General features: G+C 46.8%; 2 protein-coding genes across 4 annotated transcripts in view; both read left to right on the top strand.

The window, feature by feature from the left end:
* Nucleotides 1–20,742, top strand: part of LOC106612650 (protein phosphatase Slingshot homolog 2) — a 34,267-nt gene extending 13,525 nt beyond the window's left edge. Inside the window, exons 1-13 of one of the 3 annotated variants that reach the window (XM_014214018.2) lie at nt 4,865–5,390; nt 13,785–13,897; nt 14,741–14,805; nt 14,967–15,094; nt 15,200–15,265; nt 15,364–15,429; nt 15,569–15,763; nt 17,666–17,759; nt 17,852–17,980; nt 18,134–18,180; nt 18,306–18,452; nt 19,840–20,040; nt 20,205–20,742. In XM_014214018.2, coding sequence (XP_014069493.2) covers nt 5,275–5,390; nt 13,785–13,897; nt 14,741–14,805; nt 14,967–15,094; nt 15,200–15,265; nt 15,364–15,429; nt 15,569–15,763; nt 17,666–17,759; nt 17,852–17,980; nt 18,134–18,180; nt 18,306–18,452; nt 19,840–20,040; nt 20,205–20,742 — 1,905 coding nt within the window. In that variant the 5' untranslated portion in view covers nt 4,865–5,274. Of the gene's footprint in view, nt 1–4,864; nt 5,391–12,546; nt 12,936–13,784; nt 13,898–14,740; nt 14,806–14,966; nt 15,095–15,199; nt 15,266–15,363; nt 15,430–15,568; nt 15,764–17,665; nt 17,760–17,851; nt 17,981–18,133; nt 18,181–18,305; nt 18,453–19,839; nt 20,041–20,204 lie in introns of those variants that run through there. The other 2 variants (XM_045724421.1, XM_014214019.2) reach the window with 2 other exon arrangements.
* LOC123744724 (uncharacterized) lies at nt 20,721–23,844 on the top strand. The gene is made up of 2 exons (XM_045724422.1): nt 20,721–21,299; nt 21,919–23,844. Exons 1-2 carry the CDS (start codon nt 20,952–20,954, stop codon nt 23,392–23,394), a joined length of 1,824 nt encoding a protein of 607 aa, XP_045580378.1. The 5' UTR covers nt 20,721–20,951; the 3' UTR covers nt 23,395–23,844.
* Nucleotides 23,845–24,922: the final 1,078 nt, after the last annotated feature.

Raw genomic sequence — 24,922 nt, forward strand, 5'->3', positions numbered from 1 at the left:
CAGCACCGCCCTACTAACCTCAACTGACAATGATTTTCCTGATCATATCACTGTTTTCCTTCTAATTCCTGGTGCCTTAAGTTTCTCTTTTTTTTTTATCCCTTCACTTAGGTCCCAAGGTGCTCAGATCACAACCAAATAGGCGAAGTGGTAGGTAAAAAACACTTTAGCTTGACGGGGCATGCATTAGGCTGTGCTTGGCCTTGTAGCGTTTATGTCCAGGTCTGTTACTAGTGCTGCAGTTAGTGTAGGCTAAGTGTTCTGGCTTGTCTCATTTCAGCCCTGCGCTCCTCTAACTAGCTCCAGTGAAGCAGGCCTATAGGAAACAGCTGCTCGCTGGGTTTTAAGGGGTAACTTGGGGGAGTACACAGAGACCCAGTGACTGACTGCTGCCTGTAACACTTGACCTTTTTTCTGCTAACTCTCATTCAAAGAGCGAGAGAGAGACAAGCCATTGCGCAATCGGACTCACGTGTTGCCCCCACATGTTCGTACCCCATTACCAGAGTCAAAACAATGTGATTTAGTAGTGGGTCTCGCCTATTAATAGCTGTGCAAAACATTCTGTGCCACATAACTAGCACAGATGCTGGTCACACAGAGTGCTTTTTAATGTGTTGTTTGTCTGGGATGATGACACAATGGGTGACTGGCTAAACCTCATGACCTGCTGAATGGAGAAGACAATGTGACGATGCTCTCTAACCGAAGACACCCAGGTATGTGTGTTTCTACGTCTCCTTCCCTGTCATGTTTTCTGAGTGCACGAGGGGTCAAGTGTTACACACACACACACACATTGTAAACATGGAGTGTAACCATGTCCCACGCCGTCGCGGCCAGCCTTCTCATCTTTTCTCTGGCCACTTCGGTTTTATGACTTTAGAGAGGAACTTGCATAGTAGCTCCCTGTTTGTGTACCAGCTGCATGTGTTTATGTAGTGTCTTGGGTAATGGCAGACCGTGGGGAGTGGAAACATCAATGGAGTGTTTTGACTAAGTGCCCCACATTTGCATAATACAGCTTACAGACCTAGCCTCTCTGGAACCAAGGAAAGACGGCATGTGGGAAAGCATTTGAAAGTACATTGGCCGCCACCATTTGAAGCTTTCCAATATGAGTGAGGCCAAATGAAGCTATAGCTTAGTTTTAAATATACTATGGCCTGTTTTATTAGGTGGACTTTTAGCCATGTAAGCCTATACAATGTTTGTTTTGGCTGAAGCGGACCAGGAATTAAGGAAGGAAGTAAAGGACAGAGGAAGAGCTGTGTTCTCAGAACTATCACCTTTTGTTGTGTACACGCATTACCGCTTTCATTCTTTATCCAAGGCCAGGTCGTGTTAAAGTGAAATTCCTTGACTGGCTTCTCTTGGTTCGGAGACGAGGGACAATGGGGAGCAGGAAGAGGAGATGGAGTTGTTGACTCTCTGGGGACTCATTGTAGAACAGACCTTAAATACTGTATGGTTGCCTGCCTTGTTTGTACAGTAATAGTACAGTGACATAGGAACATTTATGGACACCAACAGACACACTAAAATAGCTTCCATAGAGTCCGCTTTGTCACTTAGCTCTGGGGATACTGTTGTGATTACCACGACTAATGTGTACCCCCGCACATTGACTCGGTACCAGTACCCCCTGTATATATCCTTGTTATTGTTATGTACTTTTCTTGTAACCTTTTGACTGATTTTAGATTTTTTTACTTTAGTTTATTTAGTAAATTATTTGATTTACTCTTTCTTGAAATGCATTGTTGGTTAAGTGCTTGTAAGTAAGCATTTCACAGGAAGGTCTACACCTGTTGTATTCGGCTAATGTGACAAATACATTTTAATTTGATCAGTGACGAACTTCTGTACTCGCACTTGAGATCTCTGTTCCAATTTTTTTTACGTCTCCCATTGACATTGAGTAATATATGCAAAAATCGAAGTTGCACACTTCTCTAAAGTCTGAAATGGGCACAAACTAAGTCGAATTAAGAAAAATAAGTATATTCTTGGTAATAACAATCCCTTAACCTCTCACGTCCCACCCTTGTCAACAGCCAGTGGAATCCCGTGGCGCGATATTCAAATACCTGCTATTACTTCAATTTCTCAAACATATGACTATTTTACAGCATTTTAAAGACAAGACTCTCGTTAATCTAACCACATTGTCCGATTTCAAAAAGGCTTTACAACGAAAGCAAAACATTAGATTATGTCAGCAGAGTACCCAGCCAGAAATAATCAGACACCCATTTTTCAAGCTAGCATATAATGTCACAAAAACCAAAACCACAGCTAAATGCAGCACTAACCTTTGATCTTCATCAGATGACACTCCTAGGACATTATGTTATACAATACATGCATGTTTTGTTCAATCAAGTTCATATTTATATCAAAAACCAGCTTTTTACATTAGCATGTGACTAGCATTCCCACCGAACACTTCCGGTGAATTTACTAAATTACTCACGATAAACGTTCACAAAAAACATAAAAATTATTTTAAGAATTATAGATGCAGAACTCCTTTATGCAATCGCGGTGTCCGATTTTTTTTTTTTTTTAATTTTTTTAATTTTATTTATTTTTTAATTTTTTTAAAATAGCTTTTCGGTGAAAGCACATTTTACAATATTCTGAGTAGATAGCCCGGCCATCACAGGCTAGCTATTTTGACACCCACCAAGTTTGGTACTCACCAAACTCAGATTTACTATAAGAAAAATTGGATTACCTTTGCTGTTCTTCGTCAGAATGCACTCCCAGGACTTCTACTTCAATAACAAATGTTGGTTTGGTTCCAAATAATCCATAGTTATATCCAAATAGCGGCGTTTTGTTCGTGCGTTCAAGACACTATCCGAAGGGTAACGAAGGGGGGACGCGCCCGGCGCGTTTCGTGACAAAACATTTCAAAATATTCCATTACCGTACTCCATTTTTATGCGATTTTTCTCGTAAAAAAGTGATATTCCGACCGGGAGTCGTTGTTTTAGTTCAAAGACGAGAAAGTAAAATGGACTCTTCACGTGCACGCGCGCACCCGTCTCATTGTTCTCAGATCGACCACTTACCAAATGCGCTAATGTTTTTCAGCCAGAGACTGGAGAGTCATCATTCAACGTTCTGGTGCCTTCTGAGAGCCTATGGGAGCTGTAGAAAATGTCACGTTACAGCAGAGATCCTTTGTTTTGGATAGAGATAACAAAGAAGGCCAAGAAATGGTCAGAGAGGGCGCTTACTGTTTGGTATCTTCTCAGGTTTTGGCCTGCCAAATGACTTCTGTTATACACAGACACCATTCAAACAGTTTTAGAAACTTTAGGGTGTTTTCTATCCAAATCAAACAATTATATGCATATTCTAGTTACTGGGCAGGAGTAGTAACCAGATTAAATCGGGTACGTTTTTTTATCCGGCCGTGCAAATACTGCCCCCTATCCCCAACAGGTTTTAACTTGCTAGCCTTTATGACATTTGATGCATCTTAATTGTACTTCCTTGACTCTTCATGTCCTATTTCCTCCTTGCCGCCTCCTCTAAACACATTGGAGGAGAAGGTTCTAGACGAGGAATCTGACCTTCTCCTCAATGCGTTTTTGAAAAGGAAGCGAGGAGAGCGGACACGAGGAAACAAGGAAACACAATTGATATTCATCTATTGTAGCCGAGTGGAGCCCAAATGATCTCAAGCCCAGTGGAATAGAATATAGCTCAGTTGGGTTGTAAACACGGTGCCCTCGTGTAGCCTATTTTACACTGCTTTATAGACCTCTCTCTTTCCTATTTTAAAAACTGTATATGGCTTGACAGTCTGATCCAGATAACAGGCCAACATTAGTCTGGCCTAAGATAAGCATCGCAAAATAGTTTTTGTATAACAATGGGGCACGTAACTTGGGGCACGTAACTGACATGCACCCCATGGACAATGTGTCATAGGTTTATTACCGCGCCTGGTTTTCCTCTCATGTGGCCCCTTGCGTAACATCACTGTCTCCTGGTCAGTGTGAGAAAGGAGATCAGTCTCTCACTCCATGAATATGATATGGTTCACCTTCTTACATCTGATCGGAATGGCAAAGGTACAGCTCATTTTGCAGTTTGTTCCCAAATCCAATTCCCTCAGTTATTTAGCAGTGTTTGAGACTTTGTCAAGTTGCTGTCTGGGCGTACTCAGTAAGGTGAAACAGTGTCCACGAGCACAATCCCAAGGAGTGAGTTGTTGGTAAACACAGCTCACACAGAACATGTGGTTGCAATAGCTATGTTCACGTCTGCCAAAATAATGAACCGCTTGAGTAAATGAGGGATACAAGGTATATTGTAAGCAGGTGCTTCCCCACAGGTGTGGTTCCTGAGAAGAAACCGATGTAAACCATATGCCATGCCCGTCTGTCTCCAGATCTCAACCCAATTCAACACTTATGGGAGATTCTGGAGTGGTGCCTGAGAGTGTTTTCCACCACCCTCAACAAAACAACAAATTATTGTGTTTCTCAGGGAAGAATGGTGTCTCCATCCCTCCAATAGAGTTCCAGACAGTTGTAGAATGTATGCCAAGGTGCATTGAAGCTGTTCTGGCTCGTGGTTGCCCATTGCCCTATTAAGACACTGTTGGTGTTTCCTTTATTTTGGCAGTTATCTGTGTGCTCGTTCTGTACTTTCACTCTTCAGCACCTCACTGTACTTGTCAGTCATAAATATGGCTGTGTCTTACTCTTCCACAACCTTGTCGCTGCAGGTGTGCCCAGTGTGTTGTCTCCTGGTTGCCCTCCCCTCGTCTTTCCATTGGGCCCTTCTAAGCACACGTCAGCAACTCCTCCCTCCCACGAGTTGAGTTTGTAGTGCCTGCTCGTGTCCCGTTTAGAAGTTGAAAGCTTTTACTTTAGGACGGACACGAGTGCTCTTCATTGACAGATATTGATTATAGGTCGTTTTTGAAGGATCCTACCGCAAGAATAATTCCGTACGGTGTTACAGAATTTGTGTTGCAATTAAAGAATACTGTACTTCATATCCAGTAAAATGTGTGTTTCATAAGTTTATAAGCTACACGTTTTTATTTTACAAACAGGATACTTTATTTTCTAGCTGCCTATTTTATAATGCTGCAAAGGAGATAGGTCGACATACATATTGTCAAATATCTATTGGGTTCGTTGGACTAATAAGTGTTGACCATGGTCGGATTGGAGTGAACATTTTCGAGGATATTTGACGCCGCGGGTCTCATCAACGATCGGTCTACTGTTCGGTGGTCCAGTCATGACGCTCGGTAGTGTGTCCGCCACCGGGAGCTCGGCGGAGGGCTGCTTCTGCTCCTGCTGCGGAGCGAAAATGACGCCCAACGGAGTTGTGTCTCAGAACCAAATCAACCAACTGTGAGTTGAACATTTTTGCGATTTAATATTTTTGTGATTCCAAAATTACGAAAACATTTCCCCATTATAATTTGCCAACAGGAATAATTTCCCCATATAGTGGACATGCTGTATTGAAGAGAATTTACTTTAGCTCAGTTGTCACTCGTCTCAGATGTTGCAACATTATTGTGAAGGTATCCGACATATTTTCTAATAACGTTGTGGCAGTCCATCCTGACTGCATGTATTTCCCGGAGAGTGACGTAACAGGATGCAAGTCATCTTGACCGGGCTTCCTCTCCAGGTTGAGAAATAAAAGCACAGATAGCACAATGGGTTATCCTTGACTGCATGGCGTGATATCTGAATCATCTACCTGGCTGTCTCCAAACTGGTCTGACGAATCCTGTCAGTCAGATATCCATATAAAGCAACAGTGTCTGCTCTATGAACTAAAGCCAGAGAATCAGCCTGCCAGTCTCACTTCAGCCCACCACCCCCCCTTTTCAGGTGTATGGCTTTCCTCTGTGTCCTCTAAGCCCCTAAACTGGCTTCTCCAGGTGTATGGCAGGCCCTTTGATTTTTTTGCGCTGGTTATTTATGTGTGTATGTGTGTTTATAGATCAATTATGCTTTGGCAGATGTGTTTTCTGATTGTTGTATTACATGTCCTGAGAATATTCTATAGCCCATCTATCTGTGTTTTTGAGTTGAAGCTCTTTGTTCTGAAGCTTGCAGCCATTCTAACTAGCCTAATTGGCTGAGGTGTTCATACTTGTGCCTCTGTTTTTATACAGTGTGAGTGAGACCAGTCATCAGATCCCGGTGGCCGGCCAGAGAATGATTTGATAGCTGGCATGTAGTACAGGTGTGAACATAACACAGGAATGATTGGAACTCACCCGTTAACACCTCTCTAGGCTAGGCGGGACGAATTCGTCCCACCTACGTAACAGCCACTGCCAGCCTGTGGCGCGATTTTCAAAACCTTAAAAATCCTATTACTTCAATTTCTCAAACATATGACTATTTTACAGCCATTTAAAGACAAGACTCTCGTTAATCTAACCACACTGTCCGATTTCAAAAAGGCTTTACAACGAAAGCAAAACATTAGATTATGTCAGCAGAGTACCAAGCCAGAAATAATCAGACACCCATTTTTCAAGCCAGCATATAATGTCACCAAAACCCAGAAGACAGCTAAATGCAGCACTCACCTTTGATGATCTTCATCAGATGACAACCCTAGGACATTATGTTATACAATACATGCATGTTTTGTTCAATCAAGTTCATATTTATATCAAAAACCAGCTTTTTACATTAGCATGTGACGTTCAGAACTAGCATACCCCCGCAAACTTCCGGGGAATTCGCTAACATTTTACTAAATTACTCACGATAAACGTTCACAAAAAGCATAACAATTATTTTAAGAATTATAGATACAGACCTCTATGCACTCGATATGTCCGATTTTAAAATAGCTTTTGGTGAAAGCACATTTTGCAATATTCTAAGTACATAGCCCAGGCATCACGGGCTCGCTTATTTAGACACCCGGCAAGTTTAGCACTCACCATAATCATATTTACTATTATAAAAGTTTGATTACCTTTTGTTGTCTTCGTCAGAATGCACACCCAGGACTGCTACTTCAATAACAAATGTTGGTTTGGTCCAAAATAATCCATCGTTATATCCGAATAGCGGCGTTTTGTTCGTGCGTTCCAGACACTATCCGAAATAGTAAAGAAGTGTCGCGCGCAATTCGTGACAATAAAATTCTAAGTATTCCATTACCGTACTTCGAAGGATGTCAACCGCTGTTTAAAATCAATTTTTACGACATTTTTCTCGTAGAAAAGCGATAATATTCCGACAGGGAATCTCCATTTCGGCAAACAGAGGAAAAAATCCCAAAGGCGGGGGCGGTCGGGGTCACGCGCATAAGCCCAGTGTCCCTTGATCGGCCACTTGAGAAAGGCGATAATGTGTTTCAGCCTGGGGCTGGAATGACGACATTCTGTTTTTTCCCGGGCTCTGAGCGCCTATGGACGACGTGGGAAGTGTCACGTTAGAGCAGAGATCCTTAGTAAATGATAGAGATGGAAAAGAAGTTCAAGAAATGGTCAGACAGGCCACTTCCTGTAAAGGAATCTCTCAGGTTTTGACCTGCCATTTGAGTTCTGTTATACTCAGACACCATTCAAACAGTTTTAGAAAATTTAGGGTGTTTTCTATCCATATGTAATTAATTAGTATATGCATATTCTAGTTACTGGGTAGGAGTGGTAACCAGATTAAATCGGGTATGTTTTTTATCCAGCCGTGTCAATACTGCCCCCTATCCTAAACAGGTTAAGGGGAGTGCTTTGAATACAGAGAGATGGCCCGCCTGATGAAGGGTAGGTAGTGGGTTGTATTTGTATGTTTGATTGTTGCGTAGGAAAGCACTCAAGTAAGGGAACCTGTCTTTCCAGGTGTAAGTCCATCAGATTAATACAAGTTTAGTCAAGCTGTTAGTGTTAATATGTTGGAACTAGCCTAGACACCCTTGCTCCAGAGTTTTAGTCTAGGTCTACAGTGTGTTTCAGGGCAGTAACAGTCTATAAATACAGACTTGATCAGTGTTTTGGATGAACCAATGCAATATGCTTGAATCAAAAAGGCCATATCTGCGTTGCAAATACCGGACCATCAAAGCTGCAATTAACTTATTTTTTTTATCACATTCCCTGTGACAATGACTGGCTGTCCAGGCCGTGTTGGATGTTACGCAACCCTGATGTTGCTCCCGACTGATTTTTGCATTGATTGACCATTTGCTCTGATGAGTGCTGAATGAAGACATGCAAATGTGTTGTCAGCTGTCCATGTACTCACTTTGCACTGGTTTCCATGGCTACATGGGTAGTAGTACTACTTATTTGCTTATGGGGGATATTAGATATCATTGCTGATAGTGCAGGCCTTATCTGTAGCGTAGGTGCCTTGTAAACTTATCAAAAAAAAGAAACGTCCTCACTGTCAACTGCAGATTTTATTTTCAGCAAACTTAACATGTGTAAATATTTGTATGAACATAAGATTCAACAACTGAGACAAACTGAACAAGTTCCACAGACATGTGACTAACAGAAATGGAGTAATGTGTCCCTGAACAAAGGGAGGGGGGGGGGGGGCAAAATCAAAAGTAACAGTCAGTATCTGGTGTGGCCACCAGCTGCATTCCTCATGGAGTGCACCAGATTTGCCAGTTCTTGCTGTGAGATGTTACCCCACTCTTCCACCAAGGCACCTGCAAGTTCCCTGACATTTCTGGGGGGGAATGGCCCAAGCCCTCACCCTCCGATCCAACAGGTCCCAGACGTGCTCAATTGGATTGAGATCCGGGCTCTTCGCTGGCCATGGCAGAACACTGACATTCCTGTCTTGCAGGAAATTACGCACAGAACGAGCAGTATGGCTGGTGGCATTGTCATGCTGGAGGGTCATGTCAGGATGATCCTGCAGGAAGGGTACCACATGAGGGAGGAGGATGTCTTCCCTGTAACGCACAGCGTTGAGATTGCCTGCAATGACCTCCAGCTCAGTCCGATGATGCTGTGACACAACGCCCCAGACCATGACGGACCCTCCACCTCCAAATCAATCCCGCTCCAGAGTACAGGCCTCGGTGTAATGCTCATTCCTTCAACGATAAACGCAAATATGACCATCACCCCTGGGTGAGACAAAACCGCGACTCGTCAGTCAAAAGCACTTTTTGCCGGTCCTGTCTGGTCCAGCGACGGTGGGTTTGTGCCCGTAGGCGACGTTGTTGCCGGTGTTGTCTGAGGACCTGCCTTACAACAGGCCTACAAGCCCTCAGTCCAGCCTCTCTCAGCCTATTGTGGACAGTCTGAGCATTGATGGAGGTATTGTGTGTTCCTGGTGTAACTCGGGCAGTTGTTGCCATCCTGTACCTGTCCCGCAGGTGTTGTGACACGTGGTCTGCCACTGCAAGGACGATCAGCTGTCTGTCCTGTCTCTCTGTAGCTCTCTTAGGCGTCTCACAGTACGGACATTGCAATTATTGCCCTGGCCACATCTGCAGTACTCATGCCTCCTTGCAGCATGCCTAAGGCACGTTCACACAGATGAGCAGGGACCCAGGGTGTCTTTCAAAAGATAATTTGTAGAAATCCAAATAACTTCACAGATCTTCATTGTAAAGGGTTTAATCACTGTTTCCCATGCTTGTTCAATGAACCATAAACAATTAATGAACATGCACCTGTGGAACGGTCATTAAGACACTAACAGCTTACAGACGGTAGGCAATTAAGGTCACAGTTGTGAAAACTTAGGACACTAAAGAGGCCTTTCTACTGAAAAGGGGAATTTGTTTCTTTTTTTGCAGAGTTTATTTCCTCACTCACTAGTTCACTGTGTGTATGACAAGGGCTGTCATCGTTATTATATGGTCTGGACTAGTTAGTCATTTGAACAGCCTTGATTTTGTTTGTCTTCATTTGAGAAACAAGTACTGTACACGCGCACACTCTCGCTGGCCCGCACCGGCACTTGTACGCCATAAATGGCACCAGATGTAAGAAAGCCAACTTCCTTGTTTTGGAGGAAAACTTTGGCCAGGTTTTAGTATGTTTTCTCTTAGCCTTTTCAGGGTAGGTAAACCACCACCTAAAGGCTATATGATGGCGTCATGGTTTACTTTTCTCTGTCCAACCAACCAATCCAGAAAATCAATGGGTTTTGATTTACCAACTGATTTTTGTTATTAGTGTGTAACCATTCTATAAATATCCAGAGGAATGCATGTGTGTCAGCAAGACTTTAATGTTTAACCATGGGCTGGGCTAATTGTAGGTTTACAGTGTTTGGATACCTGCTGGAAACCTGAATGATAAACAGAACGGGAGACATGGACATTAATAAGATGTTACAGATCTGGTTCATCAGCAGTCTGAGACATTACCATGCTGATGCTACTAGTAGCGCACTATGTAGGGAATGGGGATGTGACAAACGTACAAATGTTTTGAACGTTTAAACTGCAATTTTCTATCGTTTTAAACGATAAGAGAAAAAAAATCATAAATGACGTGAATTCACAGTTCAGATATGATCCTGCGTGTGATCGCTAGGGGGCAGTGCAGTTCAATCTACCACGATCCTGGCTACTTACCAGATGGTGTGCACCATACTGCTGTCCCCCACCCACTCAGAAATAATGGTAGTTAATGCCGTTTTAGGTTCTCTGCTGTATCCCTCTCTATTTTCTCAGTTGTCAGCACATGGGACTCCATGTCCCACTTCTCATCAATGTGATGGGTCGTTGCAGTGACGTATGCTTGCGGTTTATACTTGCATAACAAGCATTGTAAAATTTCTCCATCCAGGCAGTCAGGGTTTTTCGACATGGCTTCTTGTAGTCTTTGTTCTAGATATGCTATCAGGGCAGTGAAGAGGACATCCTCTACCATTGACCATGGCTGCGTATCAACTGAAATCATTTCTGTAATCAGCACTGTGATTTTTCTCACTGCCGCCAGAAACGGGTTATGTCTCACGGTGCCTCCCTTTCAGATGGTTAAGCATTGCACCTGTACTGCCACTGTAGCACAGTTCCGCCTTGCAAGTTTGTGTATTTATTTAACCGCCTTTTTCATTTAACATTATCAAAGTATTGCCATACAGAACTTCGCTGCTTTTACTTCCCTGTCTCACTCTCTGCCGCGCTTCCAACTGTTAACGACGATGACGTGCAGAGCGCTTTATAACGATGGGATATCATTTGAAAGATGCTTTTCTCCTCCTAGTAACATTACATCATTGTTGCATTAGGTATTTGTAAAGAAACAAACAAAAAAAACAAAGAACAATCCCTTTATGATAATGATTGAGACCTGTTTAGTGATAAATGCAGGTTGAGGTTTAGTCTTGCCCTTTTTGTCTCTTTCCCTGTCTGTCTGCTTCTCGCTCTCAGGGTCTCTGGCATAATTAGCTCCCCTCGTCCGTTAGGCTACTCTTGCTCTGTATTTAAACATAGCTCGCTAATTCACATCTCTGTGCGAGTGAGTGCGTGCACCTCTCTCTCATTGCCTAATCTGTACCTTAGGAAGTGCTAGAATGCAGCCCCTCTATCCACCTCACTCTCTCACTCTCTCACTCACTCACTCACTCTCCACCCCTATCTTTCTGGCCTGAACTCATAGAGCCTTCAGCAGTGCCGGCCATGGCAGCCAGGCCTCTGCAGCCTGGGCCTATATTTGTATCTCTCCTAGTTAATGGGACTAATATGGGCAGGGAGAGGGGGGATGTCAGTCACACACACGCATGTCTTTCTGTGCGTAGGAGGAGAGTGGGGCGCTAGGCTATCAGAGAAGGGCCTCTCACATAGTGATGATTGTGTCTGTGCCCTAACAAGTACTGCCCTGTGCTGCATGCCGAAAGATGAGTGTCGCCTCTGCCTCAATGCCCGCTCCTGCTGCCCGTAGACATGAATTGGCCAAAGTGGCTCTAGTCTAGAGTGGCTCTCTTTCTACCATCATACAGCCACACTCATTGTTTCCACTGTTAGGGGCTGCACCCATAGGGCTCTGGTCAAAAGTAGTGCACTATTTCAGGATTGGGGTGCCGTCTGGGACGCGCGCACACACACAGTGGTGATTCGGAACACTCTAGCATAGTCAGAATAGTTCTGAAATATTTACGACAGACCGTGTATGAGTTTCAAACTATATTGGGGAAATGATCGGCAGGGGCCTTATCAGTTGTTGAGGTGTGGATAATATTTCACATTGGAACCAGTTACACTGAGTGTTCGAGCTAGTTAGTGGACAACAATGCCCCCTTTGTCTACTTATCCGACTGTTGGGTTTATCTTACACGGCAAAGATACACCTGAAGGAGAGCCATTTCATGTGCTTCATTTGAATGTGAATTAAGGTGGCTGATCAAGGCAGTCTAGGCTATAGTTATTTTATAGTAATTTATTTAAATAGTTAGTTATTTTATTTGTAGTAATTTATAAATATTTTTTTGTAGCATCAGTAAAGATCCACTCGACAGTGATGTTTGTCTGGCTACCTACTTTTGGATTCCTACGCCGGCTGGAGGTGCAAAGCTCTTCGCTAAAGGGTCAGTGTTGTATTACACTTCACATTGTGCCGCTTCCTGCTGGAGCTCTGTCCTGTCTGCTGCTGTCTGTCTGATAGCTACTCATCATTTTCAAGTGTTCCGTAGTGGGAAACACAAGGTGAATACATAAGGCTCTCTCGCTTTCACACTCCCTCTCTCGCGTGCACACAAATGCACGTACTGTACACACCATGTGAGGTGCTGCTCTGCTCCTCCTCCTTCCTGCCCTGGGCTTGCGTGTGTTCCACCCCGTGGTTCAGACAGGATTAGATACAGCTGTACAGGAGGGGAGAAAAGTTCCGTGTGAAACACAGCGACATAGCGGTGTGAAGAAAGAGCGAGAGATGTAGAAGGAGGAAACAGCTGGGTCAGGATGGGAAATGACCTCAACCTGGGCCGAGTGTTTTTCTCTCGGTTTGTATTCTTTCTATTTGTGGTCAAGGCGTGTCCCCCTCACTCCTAAGATTGCACAGCCTCTCTCTGCCACGCCACCCTCCATGCTTCTGCTATTCGGCTCATCGTTGCTCATTTCCCCATTCTGTGAGAGGAGGACAAAGACAGACGGACAGTACTGACTCTATGCCTCTCAATCATCCACGCTAGATATGATTGTGTGGTGGAAATGAGGCTGGCTGTGTGGGTATGGATCAGTACGTAGGGCGTAGCATAGTAGCAGCTCATCAAGACACACTTCTTCTTCAATAAGGCACAATGGTAGCCTAGGCCTATATCAGTCACCTGACAGTCTTCAGTAGGTCTCCTCGCCCTCTGATATGAGGTAAGGTCAGTGTGCCACCATGTGAGAATATGTTTTGTGCTGTGTAGATAGTGAAGATGTAAGCTACACACCATCAGCTAGTAACCCCTGTAGGTCGCGTGACCTCGCCTCTTGTTCTAGTGTGATGGTGTGCTGTGTACTATAGTTAACGTGATTATGCGGTACCACAGAGGAGTGATCCCATACATGAACTCCCACAGCGGGAGCTCTGCTCCTCTCCCCCAAGCCTCCAGCTCCCAGCTGTTAAGGGGATGCGGCCTGGCCAGAGGGGAACATTGTGTTCTGTGTTGGAGTGCACGTGGCTCTGTCTGTTTATTTCATGTAGTTACACCGACTAGTAGCTAGCGCCTGGACCACGTTGTTGCTCTTCAGACTGACTTATGAAGAATGAAACTCTGTGTGTGTGTGAACCTCTAGCCCGGAACATTCTGTTAGCCTCTGTCTCTGGCCCCTCTGTGACCCTGTGTTTTCTCTTTTCCAATCAGCATCAGCGACAGCTTCCTGACTGTGAAGGGCGCCGCCGTCTTCCTGCCTCGGGGAAATGGCTCCTCCCCTTCCTCGGTGCCCGGCATCAGCCAGCGGCAGAACAAACACACAGGTATGCCCTGACAATAAACCAACCAACAAACACAACCATAGGACAGGGGTGAGTTCATTAGGCAAACGTTGTGAAACGTTCCTGATCGAAATGCCACAAATACAGCCAACACGATTCCTTACTTTACATGTCAGGGATGCCTGTCTGTTCAGCTCTTTATAACATAGAAATAGCCTATTTGAATGTTCCACAACATTGTGTCCTGCTGAATGCGCCCCAAAACTCAACACAGACTCATGGGAAACTGAAACAGCCCCAACATGAGGCCAAACCATAGTGCTGCTTATCGTTGGAATGCAGCAGGCACTCTGCAGTGTTGAGGGAACAAACCCTTGCACTGTTGTGTAAGTCACCAGAGCAGAGCTGTCCAGTTCAATTGACCCCATAGCTGTTACAATATGACACAGGTGGTCCACTGACTGCATGTTGCCTTGCCATAGTTGCTATTTAGGCGTGTGTTTTTCCATACCAGTGTCCTCGTGTTCAAGGGCAGAGATAATTTGTTGTAACTCTACTCCACTGGGTTTGCTAGGTTTTTCCCAACTCTGTTAGTGGGATGTACCAGCCCTAGATGGGGTCTTATTTTCAGTGACAAATGTCCTTTTGGCCCCTGTAGTAGTAACTGTGAAGGATACTTCCTGTTTCTTCGGCTGCTTTTGAATGTAAATGTTTCTCCGAGCTGTGTTTTTGGAGTTTCTAGCGTCGTTTAATCAGACACTGTGTTTTGTATGCCTGCATAATGTGGACTTCACCCAGAGGAGTAATGAGTAGGAACAGATGGCGTGCAATGTGTCCGATGCTGCTAGTGGACTGATTTATCTCTTTCTCTCTCTTCTTACTCAGGTGACCTCCAGCAGCACCTGCAGACCATGTTCACTGTGCTGCGGCCAGAAGACAACATCCGCCTGGTACGCCATCTCTCACGCTCGCAAACATCAAGCTCAAATTCAGGACGTTTCATTCACATGGCAGACACATGAGTCTAGAACTATTCTGGCGAATACTTCCAAATGCAGAGAGTTTGACCTCATCCCTCTTTTCTCTCCCTCTCTCTCCCGTCTTCTCTAAGGCTGTGCGCTTGGAGAGCGCGTACGCTCAGCCTCAGTGCACGCGTTACATGGTGGTGGTGTCCAGCAATGGGAGACAGGACACGGAGGAGAGCGTGGTGCTGGGCATGGACTTTGGCTCCGCAGACAGGTTCGTAGTTACCACCACTGCATGCTGTGTGTGTGTGTTACAGAGACCCACATCTTTGGAGGTGTGTGTGTGTAACATCTTTAACAGCTGTCTGTTCTCCTGCAGCTCATGCACAATGGGGCTGGTTCTACCCCTGTGGAGCGACACACTGATCCACTTGGACGGAGATGGGTAAGAATAGCGATACTACACCCGTTTCCTCCTCCCTGCATTTACTGTAGTTCTTCTGCCCAGTGGGACTGTCACATAACCTGTCTGTGTCTCTGTAGGGGCTTCAGTGTGTCCACGGTCAACAGGGTCCATGTCTTCAAACCGGTCTCTGTCCAGGCCATGTGGTGAGCACTCCTGTCATCTTCGTCTCTTTTCCCCCCCCGCTGTCTTCCTCTGACTTGTCCCCTGTTTTATCTGTTTATCCTGTTAGTACGCTCTTTCCCCCTCTTCTTATCTCTCCACCTCCCCCTGTTCCACCCCCAGGTCCGCCCTGCAGTCGCTCCACAAGGCGTGCGAGGTGGCCCGCTGTCACAACTACTACCCCGGTAGTCTGTTCCTGACCTGGGTCAGCTACTACCAGAGCCAGGTCTCCTCTGACCAGGTCTGCATCAACGAGTGGAACGCCATGCAGGACGTCCAGTCCCACCGCGCCGACTCGCCCGTCCTCTTCACCGACGTGTGAGTATACCACTGTCAGTCGCGCACACACACACACACTTCCATATTAAGCAACTGTGGTGAGGTCTTGTCAGTGGTAGGTCAGCTGGACTCAGACCAACTTATCTCCCAAAGAAAACAACATTGCCCAATTACAAGTGCAGTGCCATCTGCTTCCCTTGTTGCCACGACACCCAGCCTCGTTATGACCGAGGTATCAACAATCTGCTGTAGCAGGAGGATGCAGCTCTGGGATTTGGGTTTGTATTAACGGGGGAAATTCCCCACCCAGTCGCTGTCACGTGTGCCTCCTCGTTTAGGGGGGGCCTTTCTGTAACGCCGGAACTCGGCTTGCGTGCCAGCAGCGTCTAAAATAGCCCCCTCTCCGTGACCGCTTTATTTATGCATGGAAAAAGTAACTAGACAGAGGTAGACGAGCGGACGGATGGACAGAAGCAGGTGGGCAATCGAAACGGAGGGGATGGAGGGGTGACTGATGAGTAATTGAGTAGAAATAATACCACTTGACACACTGGGAGATGTTTTAAGGAGAGGAATGGACTGAGTGACACCGAGGCAGGGGAAAGAGGTCAAACCCAAAGCGATTTTAAAGGTATTTTCCTGGAGCGATGAGGAGAGTAAGCCTCTTCCCTAAGCCTCCGCAGTGACATCAAACGTCCCAGCTAGCGTTAAGGCGCGCCATGCAGGCACAGCGGAAAGACGTGCGCACACACCCTGGTTAGGCTTGAGTACTGTGCACATACACTTAAAGGCAGACTATGCTAATGTTGTGTTATTAAATCCTGTTGGGGTCACTGCCAAAGCTAAGATACCTGTCGATGACGGACATCATATTTGCCTTCGCTCTTTGCACATTCCTTCTATTCAGTATTGAGGCCATGCTCTGATTTTTACCCAGATTTGTCCCTGCAAATATGTGCATGTATAGCTTGAATGTGTGCAATTGCATACAGTGTAGTGCTTACGACTGTAGTGTGTTTGGGTCAACTTCAATTCAGGTGGTCAACTGAAATTCCAATGGATTCCAATTCCGAGTCTACTTCCTGAATTGACTGAGTTAAAATTAAATGGACCCCTACCCTTGAGTTCATTGGCGGTGTGTGTGTGTGTGTGTGTGTGTGTGTGTGTGTGTTATTCAAGGAGGTCAGGCTCTCTTGGCATAGCCAGTAACCCAACCCTGGCAGTAGCTCTGTCTCATCCTGGAATGTGCAACAAGTGTCCCAAGTCCCCAAACCCTTTCCTCAAGAGGTCAATCAAGTCTTTGTTTCTATAAACAAGCTACCCCTGGCTCTTTCCGGTGTTCCAATAAGGACGTGTCATAATGATAATAAGCATGACGGATCATCAGACTGGGACAACAACACAAAGGCCCAACACACCTGTTGCTGCTGCTGCACAGTGTTGACTGTTGTGGGAGCATAGCCACTGACCTACATGACGGTGTGAATTGTGACGAGAGGTGATTTGGCAGGAGAGGGAGCGAGAGATGGCGAGGGGGAACAGACAAGGATAGAGGGAGGGGAGAGAGTGAGTGAACGGATAGAGCGAGTGATGGGGGGGGGGGGACTGAGGGAGGGGGAGGAACAGAAGCGGGGTCTCATGGGACCTGATCAGGGCATGTTTCCCTTAGTGCTGCGCAAGTGGCTAAATGTGCCCTCAAATGCAGTTAGAGAGAGGAGGGCAGGTACTCATTATAACAAGAACAAATCTGGACTGAGCTCTGTGGTTTTGTATGATGTGGAGAACCTGGGGCACTAAGTGGCTTTAGTGAGTTCCTCTAAGTCATATTTAGTGTGGTGTGTCTGTCAAGCTGTTCTGGGTGAGAGTTAAATTGAGCCCCCGTAACCCTCCGAGGTAGACAGAGGTGTGTGTGTACTGAGGGTGTGTTTTGTGTGTCCACAGGCCCACAGAGAGAGAACGCACAGAGAGGTTGATCAAGACTCGCCTCCGAGAGATCATGATGCAGAAAGACCTGGAGAATGTCACCTCCAAAGAGGTAGGTTAAAGATGTTGACGCACACACTACTGGTTGTGGTTCTAACAGGTTATATACGGGTTCTAATGGGTTCTCTACTGGTTCCTCCTCAGATTCGCACAGAGCTGGAGATGCAGATGGTGTGTAACCTTCGGGAGTTCAAGGAGTTTATTGACAACGAGATGATCGTCATCCTGGGTCAGATGGACAGCCCCACAGAGATCTTTGAACATGTTTACCTGGTAAGAACACAGTCAAGGACTGCGTGGCACCCTATTGCCTATATAGTGCACTACTTTTAAGTAGTCTTCCTCTTAATGTCCCTTTTTCTGACTGTCTGCTGATATCTAAGATTCTGTGGAGTTTGGACTTAATTCTGTTGTTTTTGTATCCAGGGCTCTGAGTGGAACGCTTCTAACTTGGAGGAGCTGCAGAACAGCGGGTTAGAGACCATTCTGAGTTGTCTATCATCATGTCACAGACTGTTGGTTACTGTGACAGTTGCAACACAGTTTCAATACTGAGTAGAAGTTCCAACGAGTAACGTTCTCCGTTTCACTCCTTCAGTGTGAGGTACATCCTCAACGTGACGCGGGAGATCGACAACTTCTTCCCAGGCATGTTTGAGTACCACAACATCCGCGTGTACGACGAGGAGGCCACCAACCTGCTGGAGTACTGGAACGACACCTACAAGTTCATCACCAAGGCCAAGTAGGAACTCTGATATGATGCACTCTATTAGGTGTCTTTGAGTGTCTAGAAAGCCATCTGTCAAAGAAAATGTAGTGTTATTAATTCGGTTTTAAGAGGATTCGCTTTAATTTTGAGAACGTTTTTAGTAAAATTTGTTTTTAGCATTGTTCTTTTTAGCAATGTGAATGGTCTGGTTTTCTGTTCTACCTGAGAATGAATTGCACCCACCTGGTGTCCCAGGTCTAAATCAGTCCCTGATTAGAGGGGAACAATGAAAACAAGCAGTGAAACTGGCTTCTAGGTCCAGAGTTGAGGTTGAAGGCTCTATGACATAACTATGAGACACTATATCAAGGTACAATACAGTGCATTCGGAAAGTATTCGGGCCCCTTCCTTTTTCAAAATTTTGTTACGTTACAGCCTTATTCTAAAATGGATTAAATAAATAAAATCCTCATCAATCTACACAATACCCCATAATGACAAAGCGAAAACAGGTTTTTAGAATTTTTGGGAAGAAACCCCCCCCCCCGAAATACCTTATTTACATAAGTATTCAGACCCTTTGCTATGAGACTCGAAATTGAGCTCAGGTGCATTCTGTTTCCATTGATCATCATTGAGATGTTTCTACAACTTCATTGGAGTCCACCTGTGGTTAATTCAATTGATTGGACATGATTTGGAAAGGTACACACCTGTCTATATAAGGTCCCACAGTTGACAGTGAATGTCAGAGCAAAAACCAAGCCGTGAGTATGAAGGAATTGTCCCTAGAGCTCCGAGACAGGATCGGGAGACTAGTCAGGATCGAGGGAAAGATGAACGGAGCAAACCTGCTACAGAGTGCTCAGGACCTCAGACTGGGGCAAAGGTTCACCTTCCAACAGGACAGTGACCCTAAGTCGCTGAATGTCCTTGAGTGGTCCAGCCAGAGTCCAGACTTGAACTAGATCGAACATCTCTGGAGAGACCTGAAAATAGCTGTGCAGCAACGCTCCCCATCCAACCTGACAGAGCTTGAGAGGCTCTGCAGAGAAGAATGGGAGAACCTCCCCAAATATAGGTGTGCCACGCTTGTAGCGTCATACCCAAGAAGACTCAAGGATGTAATCACTGCCAAAGGTGCTTCATCAAAGCACTGAGTAAAGGGTCTGAATACTTATGTAAATTTCATATCCTTTTTTTCTTTTATTTTTTTACACCTGTTTTTGCTTTTTTATTATGGGGTATTGTGTGTAGATTGATGAGGGGGGAAAAAATTACAATTTAATCCATTTTAGAATAAGCCTGTAACATAACAAAAATGTGGAGAAGGGGTCTGAATACTTAGTGAATGTCATCAGCTTGTCCTCTTCACTCCCTCTCTAACCCGGCACGGGTGTGTGTGTGTTCCACTATTAGGAAAGCAGGGGCTAAGTGCCTGGTCCACTGTAAGATGGGTGTGAGTCGCTCGGCCTCAACGGTGATAGCTTACGCCATGAAGGAGTACGGCTGGGACCTGGAGAGGGCCTTCGACTACGTCAAGGAGCGCCGCGGCGTCACCAAGCCCAACCCCTCCTTCATGAAGCAGCTGGAGGAGTACCAGGGTATCCTGCTGGCCAGGTAGGCGCGCGCGCACACACACACACAAACACACACACACACACACAGTTCTCACATCCTGGGCCACACAGACACCTGGCTCTGCAGTGACTCTTTTCCAGTGTAAATGATGGAATGAAGAAAATTGACAATTGTTTGTTCTTTTCCTCCTCCTTTCTCTGCAGTAAGCAGAGGCACAACAAGTTGTGGCGCTCCCACTCGGACAGCGACCTCTCAGAGCGCCACGAGTCTCTGCTGTGTAAGACGCGCCCTCACAGCCACACTTTGGGCCGCTCGGACCCCCACAACAACAACAATGGCCCCACCCCCTCCCTGCAACGCTTCCTGCTCCAGGCGCTTGACGCCGCCAATGACCCTGACAACAAGGCCGAGGGCTCCCACATCTCAGACACACAGTCAGAGCCCGTCCGACTCACCCGCTCACACTCCCACTCCCCTGGCCCGTCAGCGTCCAACGGTCTGTGTGACTCCCGGGAGAACCTGTCTTCTCGAGGGCGAGGACCACGCCAGGACCCCTTCCTCCCGCCGCTGCCTACTCCGCGGGCGGCTACGGTGGTGCCCGAGGAGAGAATGGACAACTCTGCTCTGGCGGTGGTGGCCGTGACGGTGCCAATCACCGCCGTCCCCCCATCCTCCCCCCTCACTGCATATACTCCCCCCCTTCTCCCTTCCACCAGCCACTGGCCAAACCCCTCCATCTAGGTTTGTGCACACAGCTGTCCAGTCCTGTGCCTAAACAGAAAGCCCAGAGTGTAGCGCTGACCCTCGATCTGCCTGATCTCAGCAGTTCAGAGGTTGCATCTCAGGCCACCCTGGAGTCCAGCGACGACTCGGACACCCTGGGACGCTCCCTGTCAGACCCGCTGAGCGAGAGGGAGGAAAGTGTCATTACGGCTTCCCCAGGGATCACCATGGCCGTGAGCCCTCTCACCGCAACAACACCTCTGTCTTTAGGACCCTACGCCAATGATGACGACAACAACAACCCCAGCGGCGGTGACAAAGACACTGTCCTCGCTAACCCCGTTGACACCACATGCGTTACCGCGTCCTCCAACCTCAGCACAGACAGCATCGACTTCTTCAGCGCCCGGGAGAAATTCCTGGGCCTGTCCCAAGACGGAAGGACTCGGATTCTTTCAGAGCAGATGGCTCAGCGGACGCCTCAGCCACGGTGCCCCAGCCAGGAGCTGCAGCCGCTGTCCCCCGAGAACCCTGCTGGAGCACTGCCAGTCACTGAGGAAGAGGAACAGGGAAAGGTGAGGCGGCCATGTTTTTTTGTTGTTTTTACATTGAAATTACTTCGAATGATGAACGCCAGCCTCATGTCTATGGCCTTCAGAGCTCCACAGCCCTGCTGAGAGTTACTGACTAATTAACAAGATTACAGAACTCAATGGAGACAGTCAATCGAATGGATTATGATCAAATCCATTGGATAGGGAGGGAGCAACACAAGGATGTCTTTGGGGATGGTTTGTACAATACTGCCACCTATTGGAAGTACCTTTACATTATGATCAGTTTCCATTGCTAATACATTGCTAATATGTAATAGCCTATGTATCAAGCGTCTCAGACTAGGAGGGCTGATTTGGGATCAGTTTTGCCTTTTTTAGATCACAACAAATAACATTATCTTGACAGGAGGAGCTGATCCTAGATCAGCAGTCTGAGGCGCCTGATACAGTACATATGGCCCAGACCTTTTTAGACAGCAGTTGTCTACAGACTTTGTAATGGTGGTGTCCTTTTTCTTTCTGTAAAATGTCTTTTGGATGCTTTTAGTGACGCTCCAGCATTAATACAAAGGTAACTGCTTAGGTATCATTTAAAGCAGACATTCAAACCATTCTCTCTGTTCCGTCTCTATCTCAGAGTTCCCCCCATACGGAGGACTGTAGTGACCGATCCAGTCACGCCAAAGCCTCGCCGCCTCCCCATCACGACAACGGCGTGTCAGTCCGCCATATCGTCACAGAGATAGAGTCCATATCCCACCCCCCGGCAGCGACGCCCCTCTCCTCCGCTCAGCATGCTCCCCGCAGCCCCCAGCAGCTGTGCCCAGACGACCAGGACGAGGAGACCCCACTGACCTCGCCCTCCTCCTACCCACAATCCCCCTCCACGCCTCCCTCGGATTGGCCGGCCGGCTCGGTGCGCAGGGCCACCAAACAGCTGGAGCAGCGGCTGAAGCAGGAGCTGGACTTACCTCTCAGCAACACGTCTACCCAACGCTCCCCTCTCCACTCCCCCAGTGCAGAGTTTCACCCCACACGATCTCCTCTCCAAACGACAAGCACGGACTGCCCACCCCTCCTCGCTCCTACCACAGACTGCCCCCCTGCTCCTGAACAAGGAAGAATACTGAACGAGGCTTTCAGTTTGTCTGCAGAGCCCAAAGGAGACACAGAGTTAACCAGAGCGACAGAGGAGAGAGGGTTTGTCGTCTTAGACATGGACGTTGCCCCAGCCCCAGAGCCTGCCTTCTCTCACTACCCAGACACCCGCCACACCCCTGAGCCCATCCCAATCATCGTGTGCCCGTCTCTGGAGCCATCTAGGGCCCAGCTCCGGGCCTCCCCTGCACTGCTGTGGCTGGAGGGAGTGACGGCCCTGGACTCAGACACGGATTGCCCCTCTCCTCCCCCGCCCCACCACGGAAGGCTGTCCCTGGCACGCAGCAGTGAGGAGCTGGAGAAGATCCAGGAGACCCTGAGGGAGCTGCAGGCCTTCCTGTATGAGGCGGGGGGGCTGGGACTGGGGGCTGGAGAGAGACCTGGTCAGGGGCAGCATCAGCTCCAGGGCCTGCATCACAGGGAGATGCCCGTGTGGCATAGGGCCATGGAGATCGAGGTGCGGATCCGCCAGGCGGGCCTCACGCCCCCCTCCTTGATGAAGCGCTCAGCCTCGCTGGCCAAGCTGGACTGCCTGGAGCTGTCAGCCAACGACCTGAGTGACTGGGACCTACGGCCCACCACTGCCAGCCCTCACGGACATACATTGCTGCCCACCCCCCGCTCCCACCATCACCCCAGCTTAGAAGATGTCTCCAAGAAGCAGCGGGTGTTGTCTCGGAGCCCCCCCACCACCCCCAGGGCCCCCCTAAAGGGAGTGTACCCACTGGACCCAGACAGGACTGATATGGGCTCCCAGATTGCAGGGAGTGGTCCCCCATCTCCCTCCTCACCTCCATCTCTTGTTCTTCAAGGGGAGGAGGAGCTAGAGAGAGACCTCTCCCCCCAGCTCACCCGCACCCAGTCCCCGAAGAGCGGGAAGAGTCAACTACTGCGGCGGGTCCGCAAGGCTACCGACAAGAAACGGACTGCCACTGTGCTCTACAATACCATGTAACCTCACTACACTCGGCCCTAGGCCGGGTGTCTATGAGAGAGAGAGTGTGTGTGTGTGTGTGTGTGTGTGTGTGTGTGTGTGTGTGTGTGTGTGTGTGTGGGGAGGTGGCCTAGGCCCTACATGTGCACTATGGTCCAGACTGTCCCCCTTGGGCCTTTGTCTGTCGTATGTGTGCACTGACTAGCTGTGTTGGACCCTATGTAATCTGTTAGTGTAGACTTAAAATTAGGGGGCTGTTTCTCAAAAAAACATGCACTTTACTCTTGTTTTAATCTTTTTTCTTTTTTAGTTTTTACCCGGGGAATATTTTTGCACTGATTCTATGGTAGCCTGTTTGTGTGTATGTGAAGAGAAGTGTAAGTCACATCCTTTATTCTTATTTTAAACGAGACAGTTGTTTTTTTTATCTTGTTCGTCGCTGTTACCTATTAAATAAAACAAATACATACAGCATGACTCCTGTGATTCATGATTGAAATCAAGAGGAGTTTTTTTTTTTTTTAAGAGATCCCCTGTGGTGCGCTGTGTTCAGTTGTGGAGCGTTGCTGATAGAAATGTCTGAACAGAGACGACATGGTCGCTTATTCTACATGTCAGACAGGTATGTTTGGTCTACGTAACATATTTCTATGTGAACATTGCTGAACGTTGTGCCCTGCTGAACTCGGCCCCGGTTTCAACGGCTCTGCCTTATATTGGAGGATCTGTCTTGACGTCCCCCATGTGGACAGGAAGTGCAATGTTAAGTTGGGGAGGAGACGCTGGCTCCACATCTTTTCGGCTTTCGGTGATTTCTCGCATCCTGTCTTCTCACCTTCCTCTCAAACGTATTGGAGAAGGTCCAAGGTTCCACTCATTTAAGGAGTTAAGGAAATGGCAATTGAAAAAGCACCACTAACAAAAAAATATCCAGCTTCTACATGTAAGTAATGTTTCCCTAAGGTAGTGAAGTCTGCACTTCAGAATATTTAACACTGACAATTTTACTTCCCTAGTTCATCAGTTTAATTAAAATAGTCTGAGATTTAGGTTGCCAGCCTCCCAGATGATATAGTGTCTGATATACACAGGGTGCTGTCATATTGGAAAGCTTTTAAAGAATCTGCCTTGTGAATAAAATGTAAAGCCTGCCCCTAAAACTCAGTAGTTTAACTAAAACGCAGAGATATTTGTGAAATTGTACTCTAAAACATTTTGAATGGGTTTATTAAGAAGTTCAATATTTGCCCTCCCTGATGTCAATGTAGAGGAGTGTTGAAATGAAGAGTCTCATCCTTGGTGCAGATGTTTGACTTAGTGCCCTCCAAATGCATTTGGGATGGATATTTGATTTATCCTCTACCTCTAAAGATTCTCCACACTTTTACAGCGCTGAGCCCCTCTTAGTGGTTTTAATGTTATTCGTTCCAGCAAAATCAGATTTGTTTTTAAAGATGAAAGTGGATGTGAATGCTGCTCTAAACAGCCGGTCTGGTTCCTGGACTGTGCTCGTGCTTTCACTTCTCAGTCATTTGGTGAGCTGGCTAGT

Source organism: Salmo salar, chromosome ssa09, assembly GCF_905237065.1.
Source record: "Salmo salar chromosome ssa09, Ssal_v3.1, whole genome shotgun sequence".
Classification (NCBI taxonomy): domain Eukaryota; kingdom Metazoa; phylum Chordata; class Actinopteri; order Salmoniformes; family Salmonidae; genus Salmo; species Salmo salar.